General features: G+C 43.6%; 1 protein-coding gene across 3 annotated transcripts in view; it reads right to left on the bottom strand.

The window, feature by feature from the left end:
• LOC139543868 (calcium-binding protein 2-like) overlaps positions 1-14820 on the bottom strand; it is a 22112-nt gene extending 7292 nt beyond the window's left edge. The window contains exons 1-2 of one of the 3 annotated variants that reach the window (XM_071350365.1): positions 13864-14820; positions 7-168 (exon numbers count right to left, since the gene is read on the bottom strand). In XM_071350365.1, the coding sequence (XP_071206466.1) occupies positions 7-168; positions 13864-14544 (843 nt within the window). In that variant the 5' untranslated portion in view covers positions 14545-14820. Of the gene's footprint in view, positions 1-6; positions 169-4580; positions 4988-13863 lie in introns of those variants that run through there. The other 2 variants (XM_071350363.1, XM_071350364.1) reach the window with 2 other exon arrangements.
• Between the last annotated feature and the right edge of the window lie 371 nt (positions 14821-15191).

The raw sequence follows: 15191 nt of genomic DNA, 5'->3' as shown, positions 1-15191 counted from the left end.
TACAGCCTGCCGGCTCTCAGCGAAGCCCTTGCGTAGAAAGATGCAGGCAGGCCCCAGTACGTTGTGCATGTTGCCTCCGTTCTGAGCCATAGCCACTAGTGGCTCAAGATAGCCCCCCCCAGTCCCCTCCTCACAGGACTGCACTGCTCTGTAGTTCTTCTTCTGGTCCTGGGGCCACAGACATCCAGGGTGTGGGGCCAGGAGATAGAGGCGCAGGGGCAGAGACAGGGACACAGACTGTGACTCAGCTTGTGGATGGACAACATGGAGTCAGACTACAACAAGAGGCTAGCTGGCATGAGGGTGGGTGGTTGGAGGTGGAGGCTGAGGTCTGCTAGTCCCTGTGAGGTCAGAGGGCAGGATGGTAATGGTCAGGGTGTCAGTCATGTGAAAGGAACAGTCAGGTGCTGGGTTCAGTGAACGGGGCCCTGAATGTCACCCACCCATCCATCCCAAAGACGCTCTCTGTGCAGCTGGGGACACTTATTTGACTCAGCACACTGCCAGATGTATACAATCAAAGAGACACAACAGCTAACTAAGACAATCAGACCAATCCATGGGACAACACGCAGGAAGACCCAAACAAATATCTGCAAGCCATTCTGCTTTTGACAGGCACAGTTTAGTGGTACAGTGTTCCATGTGACAGCTACAGCCAAAAATGGTCACACTCATTAGTGGTTAAAAATGTAGGGTTGTCAATACATAATTTTGTCTAATCTCCATTTAACCTTTAAATACAGGGTTTCGTTCATGACAGGAAAGCCACTTGCATATGAAAGCGATGGATGGCTTATTTGTGCTCGTTCCAATTAGCCATTGTCCCAATGATGGAAGGAATCAAATCCATCCAGCCATTACATTATAATGACCAATTAGTCTGTGGACCACGGGGCAGCGGCAGGCCACAATGCACAGCCCCAATTACAGACAGAGCCTCAGGTTAATTAAAGAGGGGAACATCAGCCACCATTGAAACCTTTACAAATATTAATCTGCACCAAGGCAAATAAGGGCCAACCTTTCTTCAGTCGAATGACAGACAGACAGAAAAGTGGCATCAGTGGACAGAGCTGAGCTGTGTTCAGAGACCGGAACGCTGACAGGCTTATGACAAAAGGGTCACTATACAAGGAACACTGAGCTGGCAACTTAAGAAGGATATGCTTCTATTTCCCTCCATTGTTTGTTTCCCCCCAAAATAGCCTTTCACAGCAGCGAGACAGCTATCTCTCTATCCCTGCCCTTCTTCCTTCCCTCCCTTGGTGGGATTTTAATTAGCTTGGTGGGACATTTTGGGTGACCTTCATACTCCATCTGTTGCTGTGGAATTTCGAGTGCCAGCTCCTGCCCTGCTACAGTGCACCCCATCACACTGTCCACTGGGTAATCTGAGCAAGTGATGCATGAAGCAGTGCAGATTTTCTGAAGGTCCAGTGTGTCACCAAAATCACTACTAATGTTAAAAATGATGACATTGAATTGGCAGCTAGAACAATATTAGAATGTGAGAAGCAGTCAAGAAGTAACTTCCCTATTTACCAGATGGCTTCAACTGTTGCTTGTCATATTGTATCGTACACGCTCAAGGATGTACAGCTGCTGAAGAGGATTTAAATCCCTGATGCATGGTGGACCAGCGCTCCCACTGAACATGAAGTCATGTCTTTATTGTGCAGTTATCTTTGTACTAGATAGCTAAAGAACTGTGGCTGTCATTGTTGTACACAGACTAAGCATGTAGCGCTGGCAGATACTGTAAAACTAAGTCCAATATATCCATTCTATAGATACATGCCGCTCAGTCAAATCCAGTCTGTAGTCCACGTACGGAACAATGAACATCAGCCGGTTGCAGAAACAACCCGTATCAACAAGGTTTCTGCTAAGATCAGGTTACGGTTCACGGCGCTCCTGCAGGCAGGGTTAAACAGGATAGCGCCACCTGTTGGTTTGTCCGCGCCACTGTATCCCCTCTGAAGGGGTGAAGTGGTGACGCTGGTTTGGGGCTTTGACTCATGTGGTTGATCTTGACATGAACCTGCTCATTGACACCACTCATCCCAGCTAGCGGGTTCCAGGACACAACTAGACACTGTCGACAACAGTTGAGTGACGGTTGAGCATCATTGGCTACACTGAGGACTCCAACACAGTCACTCCAGCTCAACTGACATTCAGTAGGGAAAAACAGTTATGTGTCCATCTGGTATATATCTATAACAAAGAAATATGGGAAAACAGACACAATACAGTCCTATGTCACGACTTCTGCCGAAGTCGATGCCTCTCCTTGTTCGGGCGGTGTTCGGCGGTCGACGTCGCCGGTCTTCTAGCCATCGCCGATCCATTTTTCATTTTCCATTTGTTTTGTCTCGTTTTCCCACACACCTGGTTCTCATTTCCCTCATTATGTGTTGTGTATTTAACCCTCTGTTTCCCCCATGTCTTTGTGTGGTATTGTTTATCTGTTTTCATGTATGCGCACGTTAGACTGGTTATGTTCAACCCGTATTTGTATTTCGTGTTTGTTTGTGCCGTGTGCTTTTGGTTCGCCAAATAAAAGGCTCCGTTTTGCTACCAAATATCTGCTCTCCTGCGCCTGACTTCCTACAGCCCTTCACGCATACCTTGACAGAATACCACACAAAGACATGGGGGAAACAGAGGGTTAAATACACAACACATAATGAGGGAAATGAGAACCAGGTGTGTGGGAAAACGAGACAAAACAAATGGAAAATGAAAAATGGATCGGCGATGGCTAGAAGACCGGCGAAGTCGACCGCCGAACACTGTCCGAACAAGGAAATGCATCGACTTCGGCAGAAGTCGTGACATCCTAATGCGTGGTAGAGTGGTATTGTCGTCATCCAGTCCACAAATGATTTCAAGCATCACAGTCGGTATTCTATGCTGGTCAGCGGACTATTTTAGTTACTGTGGCTCAGTGGGGTGGATGAGACAACAGCATGACACACTAGGTTGTCCTGTCTCCTCTAATATTCACAACTAGCCTGTAAGAGCGGGAGCACTGCTCCTCAGACCAGAAGTCTAACTGAGATGCCCCACAGTCAATACAGCAGTGTGCTCTAAAACCGAGTCTCTCACAGTCAATACAGCAGTGTGCTCTAAAACCGAGTCTCTCACAGTCAATACAACAGTGTGCTCTAAAACCAAATCTCTCACAGTCAATACAGCAGTGTGCTCTAAAACCAAGTCTCTCACAGTCAATACAGCAGTGTGCTCTAAAACCAAATCTCTCACAGTCAATACAGCAGTGTGCTCTAAAACCAAATCTCTCACAGTCAATACAGCAGTGTGCTCTAAAACCAAATCTCTCACAGTCAATACAGCAGTGTGCTCTAAAACCGAGTCTCTCACAGTCAATACAACAGTGTACTCTAAAAACAAGTCTCTCATAGTCAATACAGCAGTGTGCTCTAAAACCAAATCTCTCACAGTCAATACAGCAGTGTGCTCTAAAACCAAGTCTCTCACAGTCAATACAGCAGTGTGCTCTAAAACCAAGTCTCTCACAGTCAATACAACAGTGTGCTCTAAAACCGAGTCTCTCACAGTCAATACAACAGTGTGCTCTAAAAACAAGTCTCTCACAGTCAATACAGCAGTGTGCTCTAAAACCAAGTCTCTCACAGTCAATAGAGCAGTGTGCTCTAAAAACAAGTCTCTCAGTCAATACAGCAGTGTGCTCTAAAAACAAGTCTCTCACAGTCAATACAACAGTGTGCTCTAAAACCAAGTCTCTCACAGTCAATACAGCAGTGTGCTCTAAAACCGAGTCTCTCACAGTCAATACAGCAGTGTGCTCTAAAAACAAGTCTCTCACAGTCAATACAGCAGTGTGCTCTAAAAACAAGTCTCTCACAGTCAATACAGCAGTGTGCTCTAAAAACAAGTCTCTCACAGTCAATACAGCAGTGTGCTCTAAAAACAAGTCTCTCACAGTCAATACAGCAGTGTGCTCTAAAACCAAGTCTCTCACAGTCAATACAGCAGTGTGCTCTAAAACCAAATCTCTCACAGTCAATACAGCAGTGTGCTCTAAAACCAAGTCTCTCACAGTCAATACAGCAGTGTGCTCTAAAACCAAGTCTCTCACAGTCAATACAGCAGTGTGCTCTAAAACCGAGTCTCTCACAGTCAATACAACAGTGTGCTCTAAAACCAAGTCTCTCACAGTCAATACAGCAGTGTGCTCTAAAACCAAATCTCTCACAGTCCAACACTACTGTAAACAATCCAGTAGTGTCTGCTGAGTGGAGAAGGCTCATAATAGTGGCCGGAACAGAGCAAATGGAATGGCATCAAACACCTGGAAACCATGTGTTTGACGTATTTGATACCATTCCACCGATTCCGCTCCAGTCGTTACCACGAGCCCATTCTCCCTGATGAAGGTGCCACCAACCTCCCGTGACACAATCCCAGGGTCAAAAAGGTCCAGTGTGGTCCAATAGCCTCCAGTCAAGTTATGGACACATAGTGAGACATGCACCACAGACAGTCAGGGGTCCAGGTAGACCACAGCCAGAACACAGTACACAAAACCTTACCTTCTTGGAGAAGTGAGATTTGACAGAGTTCCCCATGGTGAAGTCCCTCTCGGTGTGTGGTGCGTCTCTAAACGTGTCTGTGTTAGTATGTCTGTGTGGTGTTTGGGCATGTGTTTGCGTGTGCGTTTGCATGTGCATGTGTTTCTATGTATGGGATAAAGAGAAAGGGGGTCCAGTGGGTCAGAAACTAAGACGAGGGAATTTAGGGGGAGAGAGAGACGCACAGAGAAAGAGTGGGAGAGTGAGGTTGCACAGGATCAACATATGACCTAGAGGGAAGGACACTGGGAGTCACAGGAAGAGAGGGAAGAGGGGAGGTAAACCTAAATGGAGGAAAGCAAAGAAATACTACAAAGAATGAAAGATCAAAGTGACAAAGACATGAGAGGGAGAGGAGGCAGGCATGCGATGCATGCGCTCAAAGCAGAAAATGCAAGATTGCTTTATTCATTGGCTCACCGTCCTCTCTCTCTCTCCCTCTTTTCCCCCCTCCCTCTCCCGTCTCTCTCTCCCTCACTCTGTTGCACTGTTTCAAACCATCTCTGCAAAGAGAAAGTGGTAAAGAAGCTCATTAACATATTACCTTCCCCCGAGCAACACACTGGAGACACTAATCCAAATACACACACATGCATACACTGGATTAAACCCACACATGCACACACTGGATTAAACCCACACATGCACACACTGGATTAAACCCACACATGCATACACTGGATTAAACCCACACATGCATACACTGGATTAAACCCACACATGCATACACTGGATTAAACCCACACATGCACACACTGGATTAAACCCACACATGCACACACTGGATTAAACCCACACATGCATACACTGGATTAAACCCACACATGCATACACTGGATTAAACCCACACATGCATACACTGGATTAAACCCACACATGCATACACTGGATTAAACCCACACATGCACACACTGGATTAAACCCACACATGCATACACTGGATTAAACCCACACATGCATACACTGGATTAAACCCACACATGCATACACTGGATTAAACACACACATGCATACACTGGATTAAACCCACACATGCATACACTGGATTAAACCCACACATGCATACACTGGATTAAACCCACACATGCATACACTGGATTAAACCCACACATGCATACACTGGATTAAACCCACACATGCATACACTGGATTAAACCCACACATGCATACACTGGATTAAACCCACACATGCATACACTGGATTAAACACACACATGCATACACTGGATTAAACCCACACATGCATACACTGGATTAAACCCACACATGCATACACTGGATTAAACCCACACATGCATACACTGGATTAAACCCACACATGCATACACTGGATTAAACCCACACATGCATACACTGGATTAAACCCACACATGCATACACTGGATTAAACACACACATGCATACACTGGATTAAACCCACACATGCACACACTGGATTAAACCCACACATGCATACACTGGATTAAACACACACATGCATACACTGGATTAAACACACACATGCATACACTGGATTAAACACACACACATGCATACACTGGATTAAACACACACATGCATACACTGGATTAAACACACACATGCATACACTGGATTAAACCCACACATGCATACACTGGATTAAACACACACATGCATACACTGGATTAAACCCACACATGCATACACTGGATTAAACACACACACATGCATACACTGGATTAAACCCACACATGCATACACTGGATTAAACCCACACATGCATACACTGGATTAAACACACACAGATGTGGGGCTGTGGAGCTAAAAATACAACACACGCTCTCTCTTCCCCCTCTCTTTTTCTCCTCCCTCTCTCCCCTCGCTCTCTCCCTCCCCTCTCTCTCTTCATGTACATTTTAGTCATTTGTCAGATGCTCTTTTCCAGGGCAATTTACAGGAGCAATAAGGTTAAGTGCCTTGCTCAAGGGCACATCGACTGATTTTTCACCTAGTTAGCTCGGGGATTCTAACCAGCGACCTTTCGGTTACTGGCCCAACGCTCTTAACCAATAGGCTACCTCCCCCTCTCTCGTACACACACATGTACACACACAGAAGAGTACGCTCATCACAAAGTCATGCTAAACTAGAAGGGACAGTATTGAGATCAAAGTCAAAGCTCTACAAAATATGCACGAAATGAACATAAAAGGCATGTGAATGATGGACCACACACACACACACACACACACACACACACACACACACACACACACACACACACACACACACACACATGCGTACATGTACTACACACACGCGCAAACACACACCACAAATCACTGCATATACTTGCTAGATCGCTACAGGGGTCTCAGCTTTTAGACAGCAAGCGCCACAGGGATGCTGATGCTGATAGCAATCCCTGCAATCCCCTGCAGTGGCTGCCACTGGTCACATAATCAACGACATCATTTCCTGTTTGACTTTGTCAATTGTTTCCCATAGTTACACACACCAAGGTCCTATCTCTCGTCTATCCTCTCTCTTCCATTCATTTATTCTCACTCTGCCTCTCGGTTTCCCCTCACGGAGGCTCATTGTGAACATCAGAACACATCAGAAATCAGCCTCGGGAGCTGTCGGCTCTCATAATGTCAGTGCAAAGACACAGCACACACGCAGCTTATTAAACCTACATAATGGTGCCAATTCACATAAACAATAATGCTCACTGCATTCACACACCTCCTGATATAGACTCAACCATACAAAAATCCCTCTATAATGTGTGCTAATAACAAGTCACATGAACACCCACAGTCATCACACAAAGGAAAGCATGCCTTAGTATTTCAACAAGCTGCACACATGCAGACACACTTGCACACACGTATACAGTTTGTCACGGGAGAGACAGGCAGCTAATTCCATTAGGAGATGTCATGTTAATAATGGCATTCGCAGTTTAAAGAAGATTTGAGCTGGGAGAGAAGGGAGAGGGGTCTGGGACTGGGAGGGCTGATAACGTCATCTCTCATGATGCCGTCATGGTATGTCGTTTCTCATTCCATGTATGTACTATACCCAATGTACTATACTATGGTACTGTATGTGAGTGTGGGCTCATTCTGTAACCTCTATACAACAATGAAAATATTAGTCTCACAGTAAAAAGGTTGTACCTCCTCCAATGACGTATAATTATTACTGTATATTATAACGCTACATTGCCTCACGTCACTATTCACATTTCAGATACAGATGTTCTTCTGAGAAAATAGATTAACAATGTGCTTTATTCTTTGTATTTTCGTTTCATCTGGGGTTAAATATTGAAGAATGAACAACCCTGATCTCTGTCTCCTTATGGAGGAGAGTTGAGCCTGAGAAACCAGTTGAATTGGGACGATGACCTTGTAGCATGTTCGCAGCCTCACAGCTCTGTATGTGAAGATCACCAGAGGAGCATCCATTCAGTGACCTATAAAAGTGCCCCAGGCAGAGAGAGGCTATGGTGACCTTCATGGTGACAGGTCATCTCCTGAGGTAAAATATAACAGTCATTTTAATTCAAGTGTGAATAATTGATTAGGTTGAATTGGTTGTTATTTTATGCAAGGAAACTATCATCTTTCATTTGAGACTAATGAATTCCGTGCTAGGGATAGTGAAGAGAGAAGCTCATGAAAAAGGAGAATGGAGGGGGAGTAGTTTGCTGTCAACATTTCAAATAGCAAAGCACATACTATTTTATACAACCCCAGCCAATATTACACTTCTCTTTTTCTTCTGCATCTCATCTGCTTTAACCTCTGTGTCCCCTTTCACTCTCTCTCTCTCTGTCTCTCTGTCTCTCTCTGTCTCTCTGTCTCTGTCTGTCTCTCTCTCTCTGTCTCTCTCTGTCTCTCTCTCTCTCTCTGTCTCCCTGTCTCTCTGTCTCTCTGTCTCTCTGTCTCCCTGTCTCTCTGTCTCTCTCTCTCTCTCTCTCTCTCTCTTACTCTATCTCTCTCTCTCTGTCTCTCTCCCCCTCTCTCACTCTCTCTCTGTCTCTCTCTCTCTGTGTCTCTCTCTCTCTGTCTATCTCTCTCACTCTCTCTCTCTCTCACTCTCTCTCTCTCTCTCTCACTCAATTCAATTCAATTCAATTCAATTGACTTTATTGACATGGCAAGTTCATTATTACTTACATTGTCAAAGTATACATATCGAAAAATCAAAGTCAAATATATATGTATATACTGTATATACAAAATATATATATATTTATATATAAATAAATGGTGGGATCAACAGCAATAAAAATAGTAGTAGTGGACATGGGATTACCATTAACAACAACTACAACAACAATATTAATCAGAACAACAATACATTAAAGCAACAGTAGTAGACCAGTCTCAACATGACTGAGAAGACACATGATCTGGTATGAAAGATAAAACAAAACAAGATGGGAAATATTATCAACATTACTCACTCTCTCTCTGTCTGTCTCTCTCTCTCTCTCTCTCTCGCACTCTCTCATTCTCTATCTCTCTCTCTCACTCTCACTCTCTCTCTCTCTCTCTCTTTGTCTCTCTCTCTCTCACTGATTTCCTCTTTCACTGGCTACAGACAGCCTCAGGTTACCATGAATATTAATAATTAATATTCACACACAAACACGCGCGTGCACGCACATGCGCACGGACACACACACGTCATTACACAGTCTCTTGAATTTCACGGTCTAATCCTTCCCATTTCAATGAGGATTTAACTGAATAGTGAAAACATCTAGCTCCTTCACAACCATCCGTTAATGGACTGTATAAATACCCATCCGTGGCTATAAATAGTCTTTGGGCTATAAACATATTGAAAACTGAAATGACATGGTTCATACGACAATACCTACATCATAGCAGCTTATCTACACCTCCTTTCCCTTCCCCCTTTCTCTCTATTTTCTGTCATCCATGATCTCTCTCCATTTTTTCTGCCCCCCCCTATTCTCTTTCCCTTTCAGACCTCATCAAGGTCAGTATGACCCTGGCGGGAGAGAGGGAAGGGGGGAGGGAGGGAGGTAAAAAGGGAGGGATGGAAAGATGGTCAGAGAACCAATAAAAAGGGAAAGAAAGGAGACTGACAAAGGAGAGAGAGAGAGACAGAGAAGATGATTCAGTGGAAGAGTGACAAGGGAAGGTAGGGAGGAGGGAGAGAGAGCAACAGCAGGAAAAGGGAGCAAGGGAAAAGGAAGCCTCAGCTGTGATTTTACCAGAGAGCTGTCAGATGCTGTGACAACAGGGAGCTGAAGAGGAAAAATAGAGTCCTGTGTTTTCCTTACATAACCCAGGCCTATCAGCATGCCTGTCCACCTAGCTCGGATCCCTCCTCCTATTTATCCAATTCCTTAAATACCTGCTTATATAATACACAGAGGCTTGGTTTGAGAACTGTGGATTTGCTAATGTGTGATTGTCAAAATCCTTAACACACAACACAGTTTAATAATGAGTAATTTATTAGCTCAAGCTGGGTAAACTGCAGAACCAACACACAGCCTGTTATCAAACACGGATGTACACACAAATACACCACTTTGAATACATTGAAAATGCTTTGTGTTTGTATCCACGGTTTATGGTAATACAAATCCTTGACACAAATCTTACAAACAAACCCACACTCTCTGTTTAACAAATTGTAAGCAGTCACCTCCATCTGGTGGTGTCATCTCAGAGGTGTTTTCTCATTGTTGAGAAACTATCATCTATTTACTTCTTTTCCCAGACTTCCAATGAATATTTTCCTTTCCTCAGAACAGGTATCTTTGGGTCAAATAAAGTCGCTACAGCAGTGAAAGCTGCGAATAGACTGAAAGACGAGTTTGACCCAATCGTGGCTAAGAAGCAAGGCAGAAGTTCACTGGTGATAATTCCAGGTGTCCATGTCCAAGGTGCTGCTGTTACCTGGATTGGTCTATAAATGAATAGCGATGGAAAATGTAGCCTATATACTGTAATTAATGTATGACTACATCGATATACAGTCTTGCTAAGGATTCCTAGGAATACCTAGGATAGGATAAAGTAATCCTTCTCATCCCCCCCCCCCCCCCCTTAAAAGATTTAGATGCACTATTGTAAAGTGGCTGTTCCACTGGATGTCATAAGGTGAATGCACCAATTTGTAAGTCGCTCTGGATAAGAGCGTCTGCTAAATGACTTAAATGTAAATGTAAATGTAATGCTAAGTACAACACAGATGAAGTGAAAATATGAAAGCAGTTATGTGTGAGATAATTATGTCCCCCAAGAACTGAGAGTATGAGTGTAATGATGTTGTTATCATGACTGTCCAACATGTGTGCTGTTTTATTTATTCATACGTCTAGACCGCGATGTTGTTCTTAGACCAAGATGTTCCTTTACTGATAGGAATCATTCCTCATTAAACACTCATTAGTCTCATGACCTCATAGCCCCTCTATTTCAGTCATTCCTTCTGATGAAAATGAAAACCTGCTATTTATACGGATGCTTGAGATAATACGTTTGCTTATGCAGGGATCCCTGCTTAAGTCACCAACTTGCAAACTGGCTTTGTCAGGTAGCGCATTAGCCAAAGGATTTGAATATTTTTACTACCACATAAAAGGCTGCTCTCCTCTACTCTCTTATAATCAGGTCTTGGGAATGCTATATTTAGCTTCCACTGGCAGAAAATAAGTTCTGTAGGGATTGTATGCAGACCTTGATGGAAATATGAAATGTAGAATGTCAGTGGGTATATTCTCACTCCATATCAAAACATGTATTCAAAGTATACTTGTACCAGTGCCAATACAAAAACACAATCAGATGTGACATGTAAATGTGAAAGGCAGTGTCCTCTAATAGAGTATCACAACCAAAGATCCAAACATGCACATTTGTGCAAACACACACAGGGAAGTACACACCCACGCGCGCACACACACGCAGACACACAGACGACCTTTGTATCAGAGAAACAGAACATCTTGCAATATCTCGGCACCACAACACAACTCTCAGGTGCATTGAAACTTTGCAATGACTTAATTGGACTCAACCATACTGCATATCCAGTTATAGATGTGATACTACTGAAAGAGTCTGAGAGCGTTGTGACAAGGCTCTGATTTTCAGTAACTAGCATCAAGTGACAGTCACCTTGCACACTTTTTCTACTTGAAAACTCCTCCAGCTGAGCAATTTCACAGGCAAGCGAGTGTTAACAGATATTGTCATTAGAGGTCCTTCTGTATTCCCATTTCAAAGCATAATGATTGGATAGAGTGATAGAGGACTACTGTCTCACTATGGAGCAGATTGAGACAGGCAGAATAGAGCACAGCAGTGCTGCATAGATTTGGGTTTGCTGCCTGGAACTCCTGTGACTGATTAGAGCTCTGGCCTAGATTGAGTGAAGTTATTTCTGGCACAAATTAACACATGAGGAAAGTATTGCCTCCTGAGCTTTATATCTCCTTCAGTACTGAGACAAATATTTCAAAGCACAGAAAGAAAACTGGATATCCTATATGAAGAGCAACAGAGGCACAGTAGGAATGAGACTATTGTATGAGGACTTTGAGGAGGGCTTTCGTATTTGTAGATGGTAGAGGAGATGGGATGCAGGAATGAAGAGATGGAGAAGCACCCTTCTTTTACCATCGACCCTCACCTCTCCATCTGTAGGTTTACAGCCCCAAAGTATAGCGTAGATTTTACCTTTACCTTCCCCAATTTCTCACAGTGTTATCACTGTTCAATGTCACTTTCTTTTTTAAACACTTGATGTGAGTGTGACTTACCACAAATAGCTGTGTGTGTGTGTGTGTGTGTGTGTGTGTGTGTGTGTGTGTGTGTGTGTGTGTGTGTGTGTGTGTGTGTGTGTGTGTGTGTGTGTGTGTGTGTGTGTGTGTGTGTGGGCAGTCGGGTGTTCAGCACAGCTACAATTTCCACAGGATTGGAAAGTTTATCCACCTGACTGACATGATGAGAGTATCCTTATTCATACTGCTACGCATGGTAGTCTGCCAGCCCCGCCATGAAACTAATTATCAGATACATGGAAGTTCAATTTGGACTCAAAATGTACATACATTTTTAATATTGTCAGCAGGGGTGAATGGGTGTCCGGTCACATTTTGGCTTGGGTTGCTGCTCTACCTGTCTCTCACCTTTGACCCTACCAGACCAACCTGACACTGTGAAGCATTCAATTTTTCTCTAGGTGTGTATATCACGCATGTCTGAGCTGTCTGAGCCATATCATCTAACTTATAGGCTACTATTCATATGTCTCAAACTGTCTTGTTTCAAATATATTAAGGCATTGAAATCTTGGGGGCAAGTTTGAGGCATTGTGTAGTGCACTGTGCTGTTGGAAAAATCCATAATACCTTCTCTGTTGTCACACATTCTACATTTCTGTGCCATGAATTACTGTTAAAAAAACGTTCAAAAACATGATTTCCTGTGATTATATATATATTTCCACACTATGAGGTTGAAACAATACTGTGAAATTGTGAACATTAAGATAAAGCATTTTTACTGTAAGAGAAAAGACCACATGAAATTTCATCCTGTTTTTCGTGGGATGCAGTTTTGGCTTGCCTAGTGACATCACCAGGCGGTAAATGTGTTAATAGACCAATATGAAAGAGAGTTCCAAACTTCTCTGCCAGTAACAGCTAATTTTCAGTTTTCCCCTCCCAACTCAGACCACTCCCAGACAGTCCTAGCAAAATTCTTGCTTGAAAATTGCTCTTTGCTAAGAAGCTGTTTTTGTTTTTTTGACTATTTTAATTGAAAACAATCACAGTAAGGTACTTATTTGTTACACATAAATGATTTGATATTGAGATTTTAAAAAACCCAGCTGCATTGGACCTTTAAACGTGTTTTTTTCCCATCTCTTTGTTACACAACAAACACCTACGCGTTTATTAACGGGACAACGGTGTAAATTAAGTTTAATCTTTTTGCATTTTGTTAGAGACAGACAGTTTTACAGTATAGTGATGGTGTAGCCTATGAAGATTGTCTAAAATGACAATTCGAAATGACCCTTAAAACAATACATAAATTCCTATTGAATAAAAAGCGAACTTCTGTCGCGCGCCGTTTTTTGGCAATGGTCGTATGTATCGATAATGAGTATTAATCTCCAGTTTAATTTACTTGTTGAATCCTTGTGCTGACTTTGAATGTTTGTTCGAGAGTAATCATGTGTTATAGTTCTGTCTAGACAAGGGACTACTACGTACCTGCCCGAAGACTGATTTCACTATCGGGTGCAGATTGGAGTCATGTTCAGATGGAGCTGTGCTGAGTCTTTTGGAGGTGCGGCTGGTAACGGGGCCGGTAACTGGCGTAGCCGTTGCGGGTGGGACCGAGTTTAAACTCGTGGACGACCCAGTATTTATTCTGTCCTTTGATTCAAAAAAGTACGCAGTATCGTCGGATTGTTTAGTATAGGATGGAGTTGGCGAATACCTCCGCCCCGGACGTGCGTTGCCGTGGTGATGCGCTGGCGGCAGGTCACATCTTGAGGTGTTGTGGTGGTGGTGGTGGTGGTGTGGGTGTCTAGACGACTTACTGCGGTCTTTCCCGCTCCGATCCATCCGCTCTCTAATTTCTTCCTGGCTGTAGCCGTCATTGTAGTGGCTGCTTTGTTGGTGGGAATGTCCCCGTTTATCACATCCATTCCTGTCTGTCCTGCCACCAGCATGCCTCGGTTGACAAAGGGGTCTGCGCGCGCTTGCCTCGCGCTCATCGGTCCAACACGGCTCGTCAGGTACATCTGTACCTCCGTCGGGTTGGTGGATGTGACTACAGTGGCTGCGCGACCCATGATGCTCAGAATGTTCGGACCTCCGACTCACCGGCACGGCCGAAGCTCTCAGCAGAGAGGTGGTAGATTCGCTTTTGGGAAGAGAGGAGCTCATTGTCGTATGCCGTTCCCTTAATGTATTACTGTGTGCAGATACCAGGACTAGACAGGAGGTCGTTTAAGACAGATGCACCTGTGTGGTCGTGCTGAGCATTTAGCCAGTGTGTAGTCAGGGCAGCCTGTTGGATCACCTCAGAGTAGCCTATTCGCGCGACTCTAGCCTAGGCGACAATGCAAACTAGGAACACCCACCTACACTCTCACTTGTGAAATTATAAAGTTCTGAATGCAACCTGCTCGCGCAATTGTAAAGATGTCCTTACGTGTCAGGCGAAGTGAGGAATCAGTCGCTTCTATAGTAGGGTACTAGGGGGTAACTAGCCCCCCCCTAAGAACAATGTCTAATTGCTGACACAAAAAAAGCACGTTTTGAAAAAAATTGGTATGTGGATGAAGATCATGCTTAGGCGAATACAATATAAAGGGAACTAAATGGCCACAGTTTACACATTTTTTTTCTATTTCATGAAATGTTTTTAGAAAAGGAGCGTTACCCTGGTAGAAGAATATGGCATAGAGTTTCACACAAGTGTGTTAAAATCCATTTGATCAGTTTTATTTAGAAATTCTTTAGTAAGTAATACTGAAAAGATATGTCTAGTTGTCTTATTTTAATGATTTACATAAAATATTGGGAGGGGG

This window comes from Salvelinus alpinus, chromosome 18 (assembly GCF_045679555.1).
Source record: "Salvelinus alpinus chromosome 18, SLU_Salpinus.1, whole genome shotgun sequence".
Taxonomy (NCBI): domain Eukaryota; kingdom Metazoa; phylum Chordata; class Actinopteri; order Salmoniformes; family Salmonidae; genus Salvelinus; species Salvelinus alpinus.
Note: the sequence above shows the minus strand (reverse complement) of the source record. Positions and strands in the feature narration are given on the sequence as shown.